Source organism: Esox lucius, chromosome 16, assembly GCF_011004845.1.
Source record: "Esox lucius isolate fEsoLuc1 chromosome 16, fEsoLuc1.pri, whole genome shotgun sequence".
NCBI lineage: Eukaryota > Metazoa > Chordata > Actinopteri > Esociformes > Esocidae > Esox > Esox lucius.
The window spans coordinates 17,861,970-17,879,437 of NC_047584.1; the positions used below are offsets into that span (position 1 = coordinate 17,861,970).

At 39.5% G+C, this 17,468-nt stretch overlaps 1 protein-coding gene across 3 annotated transcripts in view; it reads right to left on the reverse strand.

The window, feature by feature from the left end:
- Positions 1 to 1,930: 1,930 nt before the first annotated feature.
- xirp2b (xin actin binding repeat containing 2b) overlaps positions 1,931 to 17,468 on the reverse strand; it is a 43,417-nt gene continuing 27,879 nt past the window's right edge. For all 3 annotated transcript variants that reach the window (XM_020055061.3, XM_010890896.4, XM_020055060.3), the window contains 3 exons: positions 6,478 to 16,795; positions 2,245 to 2,375; positions 1,931 to 2,022 (listed from right to left, as the gene is read on the reverse strand). In XM_020055061.3, the coding sequence (XP_019910620.2) occupies positions 2,284 to 2,375; positions 6,478 to 16,795 (10,410 nt within the window). In that variant the 3' untranslated portion in view covers positions 1,931 to 2,022; positions 2,245 to 2,283. The remainder of the gene's footprint in view (positions 2,023 to 2,244; positions 2,376 to 6,477; positions 16,796 to 17,468) is intronic.

Sequence of the window (17,468 nt, forward strand, 5' to 3'; positions counted from 1 at the left end):
AAGAATTTTGGGGCAGCATCATGTTATGGGTTATATGTTTGTCATCAGCAGGAATAGATACATTTGTCAGGATCAATAGAAATATGAAAGGAGCAAAGCACAGAGAAAAGTTGAGAGAAAACTGTCCCCATTCTTCTGAAAACAATGGGGTATTTTCATTTTTCATTACACAATGTTCATGTCAGACACACCAAAATTTCTGAGCTTCAGCAATTTGCACACAATGGACAAATGTTGCCCTAAGAGTTGTGCAAATATGTTATCATTTTATTGAAAAGGATTCATAGCTTTAATGGTTGACAAATGTGGTTTCAGTAAGTAATAACTCTGGGGTGTGAAGGCATATGCAATCTATGTTTTGTTTTTATGAATACATTTTAAAACTCTGACCATGGTAGTAAAATGTAAACCCCTATTTAGGATGAATTACAAGGCCACAAAGTGTGAAGGGGTGTATAGACTTTCATTAACTACTGTAGCCTACATGAAAGTTTCTCTTTAGCAGAATGTTATTTGAGCTGTCTGGTGTTAAAGTACAGTATTACTCAGTTAGGTTGACGTATGTTCTGCTGCAGCAGCTTGAGTACACGAAAATCTAAATCTAGAAAAAAATCCAGAAATATATTAGCAAGTTTGTAAATTCTTCCGTAGTGAAATCACCTCTTGTAAAGCAATGTATTCAGGACTGAATACTGTATGATTGTTTAAAATTCATGCAAAATAAATGATCTGCGACTGATCAATTCAATGATTTTATTGCCCTTGGATCAACAATAAATTAAAAAGAGTTGTTAATTAACCAGCCTGACAGGATGAAAGAATCAGGATTTCTCTTGTAGAAAGTAGTTTAATCTAAAAAATCAAATGTGCATTGCAAAATATTTGCTCTTTAAAATAGGATACAAATGTCCAAAACAAACATGATTAATACCAATTAATAGGATATGTATACTGTATATATAGTATTATAAAGAAATTATTTCTAAAATAATGTTTACTAGGCGGCACACCAGGTGCTAGAAAAAGGTAAAGGTAAAAATGTTGATAAGTATGTTGAAAGTAAAAGCCAAGACAAAATAATGACTTTGTTTAAAAAGTACAATACGCTCTCCATGAACTGAAACTACTTGCTAGATTTTTTTGTTAGAGATCCATTGAAAACAAATGTCAGAGATTATTGTAAGCTAACATGATTAATGACTTCATTCCAAATCTAGAGGTAAGGTGTTAGGATTTCTGTTTCATTTCTAATCATAACAGTCCATGTTTCCATCTACTATCATACAGCTCTTGGGCTTTTCCTATGACCACTTCCCCGCACTTTCCAAAAAAATAAAAATTCACTCTCACCTGCCATAAATATACACACCTCTTCTGACACTTACTTCCTACTTTTTCATACCCACTATATTTGTACCATTCATTTCCTTTACCTCTGCTGCACTTTACTTTTTTTCTTTCGGTCCCAGACTTTTACCAATTTTAACTGTCTCTTTGGCCTCATAGGTTGCCTTACTATAGACTGGTTGATGATTCTTCTGTTTTCTGTGGCACATTATACATTTGTCTACCTGTCTTGGTGGTGGGAATACATTCTTTCAAAGTGGGCTCCTGGGAAAAGCTTTTCTGTGTTGTTGTTTGGGCGACTTTGGGGAATCGTCCTTAGGAGGCCATTGTGGTTTAGTCAGTTTTATATCAACCTCTACTCTAAAGGCTTTCTGTGGGGACTGGGCTTGGGGAGGCCACACAACAGATATCTTATTACTAATGTGTTTGTTATCATCAGCTGATCTCATTAATTCCTTTTCATGTATGTCCTTTTCTGTTGAGCTTATGCTGCTTTTTGAATACCTCCGGTTGAGTTGCCTTGATGAGGGGATGAGTCTGATACTTTCATTGGCATTCTTTTCATTGGTAACAGTTTGTCCAAATCCATTACCATAGTTCCCTTTAGACTTGAAGAGTTGTTTGTAGTGGGGCAAACAGTAAAAATGTCCATGGAGAGAGACATAGTTGCCAAGGCTGAAGGAGACAGAACAAATTAATATTCCACACAACAAAGGTAGATATTCATTCCACAAACATGTCCAACTAATATCTTCCTAATTTGCCAACATTACACAACAGAATAGTATGTTCTGCAACAAACTGTAAACACCTGTAAGCAAAAGAATTGAAGGACTGCCATTGAATTCACAGCCAAAAAAACACTTTGAATTCACCTTGGATTGGTATTTACTGTACCTTAATTTATTTCTGCAGTGCTCACAGCAGAAACAGGATTTATGGAATTTTTTTCTGTCCGCTATTAGAGCCTCCATCGGATAGACCCTCCTTCGACACACAGTGCAAAGCTCCGACTTGGGAACTCGAGTCTGCCAGGGAAAAGTGACCATCCTTATGGCTTTCTTCATCAATACATACCATGACTCATACAGTGTCTCACAAAAGGGAGTACACCCTTCACATTTCTGTAAATATTTGATTATATCTTTTCATGTGACAACACTGAAGAAATAACAGTTTGCTACAATGTAAAGTAGTGAGTGTACAGCTTGTATAACAGTGTAAATTTGCTGTCCCCTAGAAATAACACACAGCCATTACTGTCTAAACCGCTGGCAACAAAAGTAAGTACACCCCTAAGTGAAAATGTCCAAATTGGGCCCAATTAGCCATTTTCCCTCCCCAGGGTCATGTGACTCGTTAGTGTTAAAAGGTCTCAGGTGTGAATGGGGAGAAGGTGTGTTACATTTGGTCTTATCGCTCTCACAATCTCTCATACTGGTCACTGGAAGTTCAACATGGCACCTCATGGCAAAGAACTCTCTGAGGATCTGAAAAAAAGAATTGTTGGTCTACTTTAAGATGACCTCGGCTATATGAAGATTGCCAAGTCCCTCAAACTGAGCTGCAGCACGGTGGCCAAGACCATACAGCGGTATAACAGGACAGGTTCCACTCAGAACAGGCCTCGCCATGGTCGACCAAAGAAGTTGAGTGCACGTGCTCAGCTTCATATCCAGATATTGTCTTTGGGAAATAGACGTATGAGTGCTGCCAGCATTGCTGCAGAGATTGAAGGGATGGGGGGTCAGCCTGTCAGTGCTCAGACCATATGCCGCACACTGCATCAAATTGGTCTGCATGGCTATCATCCCAGAAGGAAGCCTCTTCTAAAGAAAGCCAGAAAACAGTTTGCTGAAGACAAGCAAACTAAGGACATGGATTACTGGAACCATATCCTGTGGTCTGATGAGACCAAGATAAACTTATTTGATTCAGATGGTGTCAAGTGTGTGTGGCGACAACCAGGTGAGGAGTACAAAGACAAGTGTGTCTTGCCTACAGTCAAGCATGGTGGTGGGAGTGTCATGGTCTGGGGCTGCATGAGTGCTGCTGGCACTGGGGAGCTACAGTTAATTGAGGGAACCATGTACTGTGATATATTCAAGCAGAGCATGATCCCCTCCCTTCGGAGACTGGGCCGCAGGGCAGTATTCCAACATGATAACGCCCCAAAAACACCTCCAAGATGACCACTGCCTTGCTAAAGAAGCTGAGGGTAAAGGTGATAGACTGGCCAAGCATGTCCCCAGACCTAAACCCATTGAGCATCTGTGGGGCATCCTCAAACGGAAGGTGGAGGAGCACAAGTTCTCTAACATCCACCAGCTCTGTGATGTTTTCATGGAGGAGTGGAAGAGGACTCCAGTGGCAACCTGTGAAGCTCTGGTGAACTCCATGCCCAAGAGGCATTTATGGAAAATAATTGGTGGCCACACAAAATATTGACACTTTGGGCCCAATTTTGACATTTTTACTTAGGGGTGTACTCCCTTTGTTGCCAGCAGTTTAGACATTAAGGGCTGTGTGTTTTGTTATTTTGAGGGGACAGCAAATGTACACTGTTATAAAAGCTGTACACTCACTACTTTACATTGTAGCAAGGAGTAAGTTTTTCAGTGTTGTCACATGAAAAGATATAATCAAATATTTACAAAAATGTGAGGGGTGTACTCACTTCTGTGAGATACTGTATATAAAGAAAGGTTATCAGGACATAAATGCATAACCATGCATAGTATGTGTTTATGCTTTGGATATGGATGCACTATATAAACACTTCAAAATATCATAATCATACCATTGGTGTAAGACAGAAATCTCCCATCTCAAACAGCATCTTCTGGTAGCAAAACGTATTGAACCCCACTTTGGTTCAAATATTTTATTACTGTAATTAAAATATATATATTCGAAATATGATCTTTATAATATTACTGTGGGTGAGAGATTCTATTCCCCCATGTGATTATAGCATGTCTAGGCCTTGTTCTTTTGTCATGTTTCATTCGTTGAAGCATTCGTTTTTTTTTCACTGGCATTAATCTCTATTCCCAGGAATGACAAATGTCAGTAAAATGTTATGTGATGAGTAAATTATTTAAGAGGGTAGTGAAATATAAAAAAGTGATGAATCAATTCCTTTGCCCATTATAAGCCAACAAAATAAATGCATATTTTTTATAACTTAATAATAATAACTTCATTTATCAACACCTCCCTTTTACTATTTTCTCAGGCCTAGAACTGTTGAATAATTTTCCTATTTCCTATTTTCCTCTTGAGACATTTTCCATTTTCCTCGTGCCATATTATAATTCGAAGGGTGTGTCTAAAACCATGCAGGAGATAGGTTGGTTGTATCTAACCATCAATGCTGAATACAGACTAGAGCAATAGAAAAAAATTTAATATACCAGTCTCCAGCTGTTGTGATGTACATTAATTAAAATTTGCTATGTGTGTTCAATTTATTTACATTTTTTACAGTCTATGGTTTTGACCCATAGCATACAAAGTACTGTTTTATTTGATAAACTATTTGACATTTTGTTTAACAGCTGTACTCAACAATGCTAGCAAAATTTGACGCATTGTTGTTTAGCTAGCCCACCGAAGTGGAACGTTAAAGAATTCTAGTGCAGGATATATTTTACCTGAAAATCTGTGAGTGTTACCGCGATATTGACGATATTTAATTTACATGCATAGGGGTTTTAAAATAAAAGTTTGTTTGAGTTTAAACTACAACTGCTAGTCTACTTCAAGTAACGAGTTGCAGTGCCGCAGAAGAAATTCTCCAAACGTCTCATGCGTTGTGGTCTTCGTTACCACGGTAACACATTGTCTTTGAAGGGGTCGCTAACAATGTTCCGAACGATCTTCTGTTCCAATATTTGAGTGTATGGCCCCGTAGTGACTAACGAACAATCACAATAAGTCAACAGTTAAAAGTCAAAATATAACGAAAATGGGAAATGTCTCATAGATACATTATCCAAATCTCAGATCGCACTACATACTACAAGTACGTTCTTCGCGGATGATGGTGAAGTACGCACTGTTTTGTATATAGTAAGCTTGTATGCCAGTATTGTGACCGGGTGGGACATACTACCTCGTCATAAAATTGCGCCTCAACATTAGATGAGGCACAAACTTTGCGTGGTCACGTATCCACACCACGCAAAGTTTGAATATTTAGCTAGACACCTTTAAGCATTGTGTTAAACAGACTAACGTTTCTTAAGTGTACTTCCATCACAAATAGCATCTATGAACTGGATGGCTTTTGCCACTGTCCGTTTTAACAGCTTATTAGCCAGTAATAGGCCTATTTATTTACTACTTGGAATAGTCATAAGAATTGAGCAATTTCTAGCGAGACTGAATATGAACTTTACAATGCCAAAGCTGTTTTATTTCATGGCACAGCAATGTTCGTTTTTTTTTCTTCATTTGTGAATGTCATTGATACAATAACTATCAATATAGGTGACGATAAGTGCATTTTTAGTCAAGTGAAAAGACGAATGGTGGAAACCCCTCCCTTTTTACTGCACAAGGGGTTGTGGTCTATATTAACCCAAAAAGCATGCACTGATGCGTACTTTGAAAAAAACTCCAGAAATAGTCACAATATAACTGCAAACAGTTGTATTTTAAGCTTACTATATAACGTAGCTCCTAAAGATCCTGATCAAATCCTAAAGCATACTTTTTTCTGTCTGTGGTGAGGATCGAACACTGGTCGCCTACAGAGCAGTCTGCATCTTTAACCACTAGGATACCTAACAAGGGGACGTCAGTCACTCACTCACTCACATTTGCTCTTGGCCGGCTCCGCTTACGTGGTCTGGCAAAAATTAAATATTTTTTCATTTATTTTGTTGGCTTATAGTAAGCAAAGGAAATAATTAAAAACTTTTTTATTTTACATTATCTTTTTATATAATTTACTCATCAAATATCTTTTACTGATATTTGTCATTCCTGGGATTCCATACTATTCAAATTAAAGCAAGCACAGTCAACATTAGGTCTGATTGAAAGTCAGAGAGGGCCTTTTTACATGCTATTATTTCCTGTTAGTTTCAAGTCCAGCCATGCAGGCAACACAACTCTCTTTACCAGTGACAACATTCTTCATTTGATGTGAGACAACATGGGATGTTCTCTCCTCTGAGACACTGTAGCCGAGACTCTTGAAAACACTTTCACTCTCTGTCCATGTTTTGTGGAAATCCCTCAGCAACTCTTCAGTGGTGGCCTCGTCAGGAGTTTCAGATGGTGTCACCTCAGAACCTTTTTTTTTAACCACGTCAGCATAAGAGAATGGGCCACTGTGGGATGTAATGCTCTGTGAGTGCTGTGAAACAGTTGTGCTGCTCGTTGATCCAACTGTCTTGTTGCCAAATTCATTGAAGCTCGAGGAATGCTCTGTGACTGACTTGGTTTCGCAGAACCCTGTTGGGTCTGCTGACATATTTTGAACTGCTTTTTGGGATGGCAGGGGCAAGATTGGGGGCAAGATATGTGGCTCTTGAGCGTAATCCTGCTTTGAAGTGTCTGTTTTATCTTCATTTTGGTTTGACTCCAGCTCCCCTTGTTCATTTTTCTCCCCTTTGCTATGAGGATTTTGCTCTCCTATTTCAAAAACATTTTTAATAGCCTTGATGTCAAATATTGACATTTCCTCATCTTGAGTTTCTGGGTCTCCCTCTGTGTATTCCGTTTCACTCCCAAGTCGTTCTCTCATTCTGATACGTTTCCTGACATAGACTTTCTCTTCTGGTGTTTCAAATTTGTTGACTAATCCAGACAAGTCCACCTTTGGAAGGTCCTCCTTCTCGTTCTCCTGGTTTTCTGGTTCAAGATCTTCTATGTCTGGACCCAAGCGCTCAGGGATATCAATAGGATCCTTTCGCACATAGGTCTTATTTGTTTTAGCTTTATGTGCCTCTTCAAAAAAATCTCTCTTGTCTCTTACAGATGTAGTTGTTGCTGATGAGTCTGTCAATTCAGATGTTTCCAATGCCTCAGAGGCAGCTAACCCCCACCTGTCATTCCACATAAATCCCACTGCTTCAGAGTTGCTCTCTGTGACCTGTCCAGTTGTGAGTCCAGTATGCTCCTTTATCTCTTGGTCATCTGTTTTAGATTCCATAATGGCTGGAACTAAGTAGTCCAGGATATCAGTGGGAACTTTTCGTACATTGGTCTTATTCATTTCAGCTTTTTGAGCATCTTCAAAAGACTCTCTTTTGTTTCTCACTGTTGATGAGTCTGACATAACTGAAGCTTCTATCAATTCTTCATGAGTTGACTCTGCAGATCCCTTTAATTCAGAATTGCTATCTGTGACCTTTTCAGATGTGCTTTTTGTTGACTCCTTACCCTCTTGGTTTGTTGTTTCAGCCTCCTTCATGTCTGTGCCCAAGCTCTCAGGGATGTTGATGGGATCTTTTCGCATATAGATCTTATTTACTTCAGCTTTTTGAGATTCTTCAAAAAAAAAACTATTGTCCTTCATTGAAGAAGTCACTATTGAAGGGTTTGGCATTTCCGAATCTTTAATGACTTTATCATTTGTTTGATGGAATGACTGTGTGACCTTCACATCAGCCTTTTGAGCCTCTTCAGATTTTTTTAGTTTTTTTTGTTTTTTGTGTTTTTTGGTAGTAACCATTATTGTGTCTGATGCTCCTGAACTTTCCTTAGTTTGTCCCTCAATTTTAATCTGTCGATGGAATGATGCAGGGGATTCCACAATCTCTGATTTCTTTTCTGTGACTTGAATAGGAAGTTGAACCGGAGGAGGGGTCACACCACGGGAAAGCTTGGCTGTAGTATCTTTCAGCCGCACTAAGTTCTCTGCCCTGGAGAAGGTGGGAGAAGGTGTAGCCCTACGGATGTGTGATGTAGGAGTTTCCGATTTGCGAGGTGGAGGTGTAGGGGGAGTGGTTGGTCTGTGCATTGGGATAGGTGATGGGGTTATTCTATGAGGAGAGTCTGTTTTCCGGGTAGATTCAATGGTAATAAAGGTGGGTGAGGGAGAGCGCATCCTTAGTAAGGGTGAAGGTGAGCCCATCAATTTTAAACCACGGTCTTGGTTTTTACCCTCATGGGATGTATTTTTGCTCTCTACAACTTTCTTTTGGCTTTCAACTTTTGAAGAGCCAATACTTATCTTACGTATTCTTTGAGTTGCACCGGCAACAATAATCTTTTCTGAAGTGGCTTCACACTCATGTTTTTCTAAAGTAGTTTGGGTACACTCTAAACACATCAGCTTTGCCATTGCTAATTTTTTCAAATATGAAACAATTTCTGTAAGCTTTGATATATTATGCTCAACTGCAGTTCCCTCAAGATAAGTCTTCTCCTCAGGACCAATAAGCCACTCTGGAATAGTATTCAGTAGTGTCTTCACAGACTTAGAATCAATTTTTCCTGAAGATCCCTCTAACTCAGTTATCTGTGAGATTAACTTCTCAACATGTTTTCGTTTTTGAGAATCCTCTGTGCTCTTTGTTGAAGGGTGTGCATGTTCTTTTTGTGCTGACTTGCTTGTCATTTTTACACTTTCCACTTTCACTGTGACATTTTGGTTTTCCTCATTTGGTTTCTCTTGAATTGGTTGGTTTCCTATCAACTCTTTCTTGTTTTGAGATGTGATGACCCGCTTTTCAACTTTAACTGTTCCTTGTTGATGGATACTTTGATTCATTTTGCTTTCAACTCTGCTATCAGCACTAATCACTTCCTTATTTACTGGAATGTGTTCTGTTTCATGGGCGTTGTGTGGCTGCTCTACAATAATCTCCTGACTTTGATTGGAACATTCAGAAACAGATTTAGCTGATTCAGAGGTGGCAGCTGCATCTTTAGCTTTAGACTTCTTCTTCTTCTTCTTTTTTGCCGATGTCGGAGTTGCTTTTTGGTTATCTTTAGTAGCAGGAGCTTTAAGACTGTCCTCGTTTACTTTGATGCTATTCTCTGCATGTTTTTGGCCACTAGAAACATTTACCTTAATAATTTCCTTTACTTCAACCTTTAAATCTTTCCCCTGTGAAATGTTTTCCTTCTTAGTTTCATCTGGCTGTTTTAAGTCTTTAACTTCTACTTGCGTTTCTTGACCTTTGGCCTTCTTCTTGTTACTGGTTTTGATATTGGTTTTGTTGGTTACCGTATCTACTTTCATTGGTTGATTAGAAACCTTCTCAGGCAATGCAGAAATGTCATAATTTATTTTGTCTTCTAATGGTAATTTAACTGCATTAATATTTTTTTCTGGGGTGACCTTGTCTGTTTTAATAGGCTGGTCAGGAGCTTTCTCAGATCCTTGGGATGCAGATTGATCTTTGTTCTTTTTGTCTTCAGATTTATGGGAACCTTTCGTTTTTAGATTATTTTTGTCCTTCTTTATGTCAATTTCTGTATCTTCAAACTTTTTAGCTTCACTGGTTGTAATTTGGACATGAGACTTAATTTGGTGGTTTTTGATCTCTTTCTTGACATTTGTTTTTGTATCATCCATTTGTTTAGCATCATTGTTAGAAATATTTTCTTGAGAGTTAATTTTGAGATTTCTTTCACCTGATTTTTTATTTTCAATCTTTTTATCATCAATGGTTGAGATCTGGACTTCAGAGCTACTTACAGTCAAATGTGACTGCTTGGTGGATGTGGAAATTACCTGCTGTTTAGATGCAGTAACTGTTTGTTGTTTTGTAGAAGAAACAGTGGTCTGGTTCTGAGCAGATAGTACTTTGGATTTCTGATTAGAGACAATATGTTGTTTAATTGATGAAATATCAGCCGATTCAGGATAATTTTGCTCATTTAAAGCAGATATCAAACAAGTATCTGAAAAGTTGGCCTGATTCAATAAACCAGATGATAGTGCGTCTGGCTTGACAGACCTTCCAGCTGTATCTTCAGTGGAACCAAATGGCATGCTCTTTTTTGATTGCTCCCCATTTTTTTCCTCAGAGGAAAGCATTTCAATGGCAGCACTGATTGACTCATGCAGGAAAACAGGACCTGGTGTAGCAGGGGGTGTACTATCTTCTATTTGTTTTCTGTACTTTTCTTCTGCTTTTATTAATGGAGTTGTAAATTTAGAGGATTTCATGAGAGGAGGAGGAGAAGGTGGAGGAGTAAATCTTATAGGAGCAACATACACTTTCTTTAAAGGTCGTGGTGATTCTGGTGGTTTGGGGATTTCAGGCAGAACTGTTTTTGATGAAGACAATGTTGACTCACTTGAAATTGTGTTGATTTCCATCACAGATGTGTTGGCTGTGGTTACATGCTTCTCAGAGGTTTCCTGTTGAATTTTCAGACTTGGCTCAAGTTTCGAGACCTGGTGCAATGCAGGCCCTTTCACCTTTTTGACAGTCATTTTTGTGGCTTTGGATGGTGATAGATGGGGTGTCTGGAATGGCATAGAGTCCAGTTCATGCTGGGGGGGTGGGGGTGGAAGGAAGTCATGTGGTGGTGGAGGGGAAGGGAAGTGAAGAGGTTCAGAATCAACAGGTGGTGGGGGTGGAGTTGGGGGAGGAGGAAGATCCAAGTCCAGCCTATTTATAGAGGAGGCTGGGGTTAGGGATGATTGGTCATCACATGGTGGAGGTGGCGGAGGGAGAGACAGTTCAGACTCGGACAATGTCCTTTTTGGGGAATGAACAGTTGTTTTTACTTTGGTTTTGTCTAGTCTTATCATGCCCTTGCGACTTGAATTGAGGTTTCGGAACTTAGTCTCCAAAGTTTTAATACCGTGGCTTTGAGTGATGGTTGTGTGCTGCAATACTGTCTTTGATTGTTGAGTCGCCTGGGATTCTGATGTGATTGAGGTTTCAGTTGAAAGGGATTGATTCTCTTGTTTTGTGCTCTCAGTTTCCAACAAATTAGCAGTCTTTATTTTCTGTATGTTCCTTTGTGCTTCAGTGCTTTGAGTCTTATTTTGAAGTGTCTCACACTCAGATTTGGTTACAACAGAATATTCATGGCTTCCTTGCTGTGAACGCAATGGAGATCTCACAGAAACTTTGACCTTTCTAGCTCCCACTCTGATTTTAGGAGCTGCACGCTGTGCTGACTCAAGCAAGGATTTGATGGTGCCTTTAACGTCACCTTTTATGACATCCTCTTTCTCAGGTTGAGTCTGCTCTTCCACTGTTTCATTCACCTCATGTGTCCCATAGAGTGACTTAATGGACATTTTCACATCACCCTCAAAGCTAGGTCTCCGCGTCATTCTTGGAGAAGCTGGTGGTTCCAATAAGAGTTGAATAGTGCCTCTCACATTTCCATGAACATCTATTTCCTGTTGGCATGTCCTGCTGTCATTAGAAGCATCTTGCAAGCATTGCTTGGCTGAATAAATGTTACCCTTTACAATCTCTTCCTTCTCGATCTCCCTGACTTTTTGCTTTGCCTCCTCCAGGGATTTCAATGTACCTTTGATGTCTCCAGGGACTAAATCTTCAATGACAGTTTCAACTTTGGAGGTTTCAGATTTTTCCAGCGATCTCAGTGCCCCTTTGATGTTGCCTCTGACAATCTCAGGCTTTTCCATCTCCTTGGGCTGTCTTTGGGCCAACTCAAGGTGCCTTCTGGCTTTGTGAATGTTACCTCTTACCACCTCTTCTTTCTCAACAACCACTGTCTGATTGACAGACTGAGAGAGGGAGTTTATAGCTGCTTTTAAATCACCCCTCACAATTTCCTCTTTCTGTAGGCCACCCAGTGAGACTGTAGGTTCACTCATGAAGACCTTTACCGTGTTGTGAACATCTCCTCGAACTATGTCCTCTTCCCCTACTGTACGGTCAATTTGCACTTGATTACTGCCAAGAATAAGTTTTGTCCCCTTAATATCCCCTCTAATAATTTCTTCTTTCTCTAGCTTTTCAGGTGGAGTCTCATCTGGATCTACCTGGAGCTGTTTGAGGTAGTCGAGGGCCCCAGATTCAATGCATGTTGAGTAGAAGTTTACGTTTCCTTTTTCTGTCTCTTCCACCGTTATCTTGATCTGCTCTTGATTTTCTGGGTTGGATAGTTTTTGGAGAGCATTCCTAATATTGCCTTTGACTATATCTTCTTTTTCTACTCCGATGTCCTCTTTTTTATGTAGAAGAGAATATATAGTCATTTGTACATCACCCTTCTCATCCTCTTGAAGGAGTATACCACGTTTAGCAGATTCTCCATCCTTGAGAAGATTGTTGACAGCTTCCTGTATATCACCTCTTAATATTTCCTCCTTTTCTACATTGACACCCCTCTCTTGGTTGAACAGTTGTTGCACTGTTGTACTGATGTTGCCCTTCTCCTCTGATTCTACAATTACCCCCCTCTGAATTGTTTCCCGACTGTTCAGAAGATTCATCATAATGTTGTTCAGATCTCCCCTGATGATTTCTTCTTTTTGGATCTCTGGAGCCTCTTTATTCATTAGCTGATATTTCGCCATTCTAACATCCCCAATTTCATCTGCTTCAATTAGTATTCCTTTTGAATTGACCATTTTCTGGCTATAAAGTTCCTCAAGAGTTCCTTTGATACTTTTACCAAGTATTTCAGACTTTTCAACACGGTTCTCATTGAAGTCGTGGAAAGGAGTTGTTTCAAACAGCCATGTTGTTGTCTTTACGTCGGCTTTGGGGATCTCCTCTTGAACAGTTACTATATCATCGTCATCGATCTCTTTTATATGGTCAAGAGGATTCTGTTCAAAGAGCCACACGGATTGTCTGACATCTCCTTTTACCACCTCTTCTTTCATGACGGTTTCTATTAAATTATCTTCACTCTGGCTGCGTATTTTATCCATTGTTTGAGTTTCAAACATCCACTTTGCTGTCCTGACATCACCTTTTTGGATTTCACTCACATTAACAGTTCGCACAGTCTTCTGTGACAGCTCATCTGATTCAAACAGCTGTTTATTCATTCTAACATCTCCTCCTTGAATATCTTCAACAGTTTTAACTGATATTTTAATGTCATCTGCAATCTTATCAAGAGGATGCGTTTCAAATCTCCACTTTGCTGAAGTCACATCTCCTTTCTGAACATCCTCCTGAGTGACAGATTTGATTACATAAACCTCCTCTGTGTCCCTGATAGCATCAAGAGGCTTGGTTTCAAACAACCACCTGGAGCCAATAACATCACCCTTTAAAATCTCCTCGCTTGTGACAGTGGTGACCTCATGATAATTACCTTCTTTGTCTTGAATGGCATACAGAGGTTGAGTTTCAAACATCATTGTGTAGTTTCTCACGTCCCCTTTCTCTACCTCATCACAGGTGATCTTCTGCAACTTTGTAATATCAGCCTCTGTCTCTGAGGAAACCTGTTGGATTTTATCTAAAGAGTAGGTCTCAAAAATGAAACGGCCTTTGTCCACATTACCTCCTTGTACATCCATCACAGTGCGGGTGTCCAGCGTCTCTTCCTCTGTATAATTCATGGCATCTATGGCCTGGTTCTCAAAAAGCCATTTGCAGTTCACCACATTTCCTTTCTGGATGTCCTCTGATTGTGTAGTTTTGAGCCTTTGCATGAACTCATCAGATGTTGAGGTCATGATATCAGAGGACTGGTTCTCAAAAATATACTTCATTCTGTTCACATCTCCTGACTGAATGTCTATCTCAGTAACCCTCTTATAGCTCTCATCATCCCCTGTGATGTTCTCTAGATTCTCTGTCTCAAACAGAAAACGAGCCATTCGTACATCTTTCCCCTGGACATCTTCTTGATTCACTGTGCATGTTTGTAGAACATTTTCAGCGTCATCTCGGATAGTGTCAAGCGCCTGTGTTTCAAACAGCCATGTGCAGGTTTTTACATCTCCTTTTTGTATCTCCTCACTCTCATTTTCACTTCTAAACACAGCCTTCTCATATGGGACATTCTTTAGTTTAGTCTCGAATAACCACTTACCAGTTTTAACATCACCTTTTACAATCTCAACACTTTCTCTAGTTGTAGTTTCCTCATCATCAATATTGCTGAAGTATTTAATGGCATCAAGAGGCTGTGTTTCAAAAAGCCATTTGGCTGTTTTAACATCACCAGACTCAATTTCCTCTTTGGATATTCCTTTAATAATTTGGTAATTTGTGATACTTTCATCAAACTGGTCAATGGGGCGTGTTTCAAACATCCACTTGCAGCTTGTCACATCACCCTTGACAACTTCTTCTCGGCGCACTGTTTTCACCTCATGGTAATGGCCAGAGCTGTCTTGCATGGCATACATGGGTGTAGTCTCAAACAGATGTTTGTTAGATTGCACAGAGCCACATGTTACACCCTCCACAAGTATCCTTTGCGATTCACTACACCTTGACAAGTCTGTGGATTCAAATATTTGCTTGTAGTTTGAGACATCGACTTTATCAATGTCTTCCAGGTTAACAGTTCGAAATACTTCCTTTTTTTCCTCTTGAATGTGCTCCAGGGGTTGACTTTCAAAAACCCACTTCTGGTGTCTCACATCCCCCTTCTCTTCATCAAGTCTCACCATTTTTTGTAGTTTTCCAACTTCAGCAAATTCTTTTACATTGTCAGCTGGAACGGTTTCAAAGTAATTTCTTGCTGATCTTACATTACCTCTGACTATTTCTTCCTTAGACAAGGCTCTAGCATTTGAGTCATCTTTTAAAGTATCCATTGGCTGAGTCTCAAATACCATGCAGTTTTTACGGACATCAGCGTTGTAGCTTACACCTTCCTCCTCAGTAAGATTTGTGATGTTCACAGTACGAATGAGCTCCTTCTTCTCATCTCTTATGTTCTCCAGAGGTTCATTCTCAAACTTCCATTTTTGGTGTCTTACATCACCCTTCTCTTCTTCAGCTGCACTTAACTTTTTGAGCTTCCCTACTTCATTGAGATCCTTTAAAGTTGCATTGGGACAAGTCTCAAAGAAGTGTCTTGCAGATCTAACATTACCTCCAATAACTTCTTCGACAGTCTCAGGTTTAACATTTGAATAATCTTTCAGAGAATCCATTGGCTGAGTTTCAAACACTAAGCAATGTTTTCGAACATCAGCTCCGATTATCTCTTCCTTAGGCAGTGTAGAGCTTTCCCATTCATCTTCATTAATGGAATCTAAGGTCTTTGTCTCAAATAACCATCTACCCCGATAAACATCTCCTTTGTAGTTGTCTTCCATTGACAGGCTACATATAAGTTTAACTGGGGTAGATGGTTGATTAGTTATATCTAGGGCTTGGGTATCAAAAAGCCAGGTTGATGTTTTAGTGTCCCCCTTCTCAGTCTCCACTTTGCGTATAGATGTTATCTCCAACATCTGGCCTGACTGTCCCATGAGGACACACATGAACTGAGTCTCAAATGTGCTTGTGATTGTCTTCAGTTCTCCCTTTATTTCCTCAAGCACTGACCTCAGACTCAGGAGGTGACTGTCATCAATGGTCTCGGTATGACCTAACGTTTCCATATACTGTGATTCCAGCATGTATATGGTTGAGCTGCCATCTTCCTGGGTAAACATTATCTCTTTGGTTAGCTCCTCATCTCCATGCATTTTGTTCAGGGTCTCCATGGGTTGGTTTTCAAACAACCACGCTGCTGCACGGACATCTCCTTTGTCCAACTTATAATTTTTTTTTCTAGATTCACTTGAATCTATGTTGTTGGATCCCAATGCATCAATTGGCTTTGTCTCAAACATCCAAGCTTTGCTTCTCACATCACTACCAACAATGATTTCCTGTTCCAAGTTTTTGTTGTCATTGTCATCTGAGACATTATCTTTGATGGCATCTAGAGGTTTGTTCTCGAACATCCAGCGCATTGATTGAACCTCTCCTCTGAGGATCTCATCCCATTCTAAGTATTCCTCTTCTGGGCTAATGCAGTCATTGGGACTGCTGCCATTATCCTCATATATATATCTGGTCTCCCCTGTGATCTCCTCTTGACTGTCTTGTTGAGTGTTCTCAAACTCATCAGCATCGCTATACATCTCTAAGTTCTTTCGAACCTCGGGATGGATATGCTTGTAAAGACGTTTCAACTCATATTGGCTTCTCTGCTTGGAGTATTCTTGTTTACTGAGTGGACGTTTTGATGGGTAAGCTGATTCCGGAGGCTCAGGTGAGTAAAAGCACTCTACTGGCATATCTGGACTTTCTGATTGGACATTGAGTAAATCTGGTGGTGGAGGTGGAAAATACTCTAAATCTTCTGGAGGTGGCGGAGGAAAACATTCAGTATCTTCATAGTTAACATCAACAGCAGATGTGTCCTCTATCGGTTTAGTAGTAGATGTTTCAGAAATCTCATTGGATGAAACCGTCTGTATCTCGCTTGATGAGACATTCTTTATATCACTTGTTGAGACCTTTTTTTGTGATACATTTGAGATCCACTGAGCCCTATTGATGTCAGCTCGCCCAATCTTTTTGAGAAGAAAATAATTATTGGGGTCATTAGAGGTCCCTGACATTTTCAAAAAACTAAATGTAATTCAAAACGTATATTGTGTTTAGCATGCCAGCTCTTCACTATTTGTCAATATTATTATTAACTGAGGGAATGGTACCCAATTGGTTTGGTGAGATTGAAGAAAAGATGAGAGAATCTTACAGCGTATAACACATTTAACCTAACTGTTTCACCATTACCATTTAAAGGCTGGATTTGGGTTAAATTGCCAAAATAATACTATACTGTCCAACTGATCAATGCACCGTTGTAATATGATATTTAATTCTTAACCCTTTCTTTATCAATCAAACATTTTGGCTACACGTATCGTTTCTTATTAAGCTACACACCTTCCGTAAAAAAGATTAATCTTTTGAAAATAAAGTATACAAATACTGAAGGGATAAGGGCACTAGCTTCAGCATACCCCTACTCTGGATTTGTGTTGGAGTAATTGATCAACAACATTGATGAACCACCAAAGGCACACCCATTGTTTGTTTTCAAATTGACAAAGAGGCAGAGATGGATTGTTTTTGTATGCCCCAAGTCAGCCTTATTTTGGAATGGGATAAAAAGCACAAGTGTTTTGAACAGTAACCCAAGCCAAAATTATAAAATATGTGTTGATCAAAATGGGTATG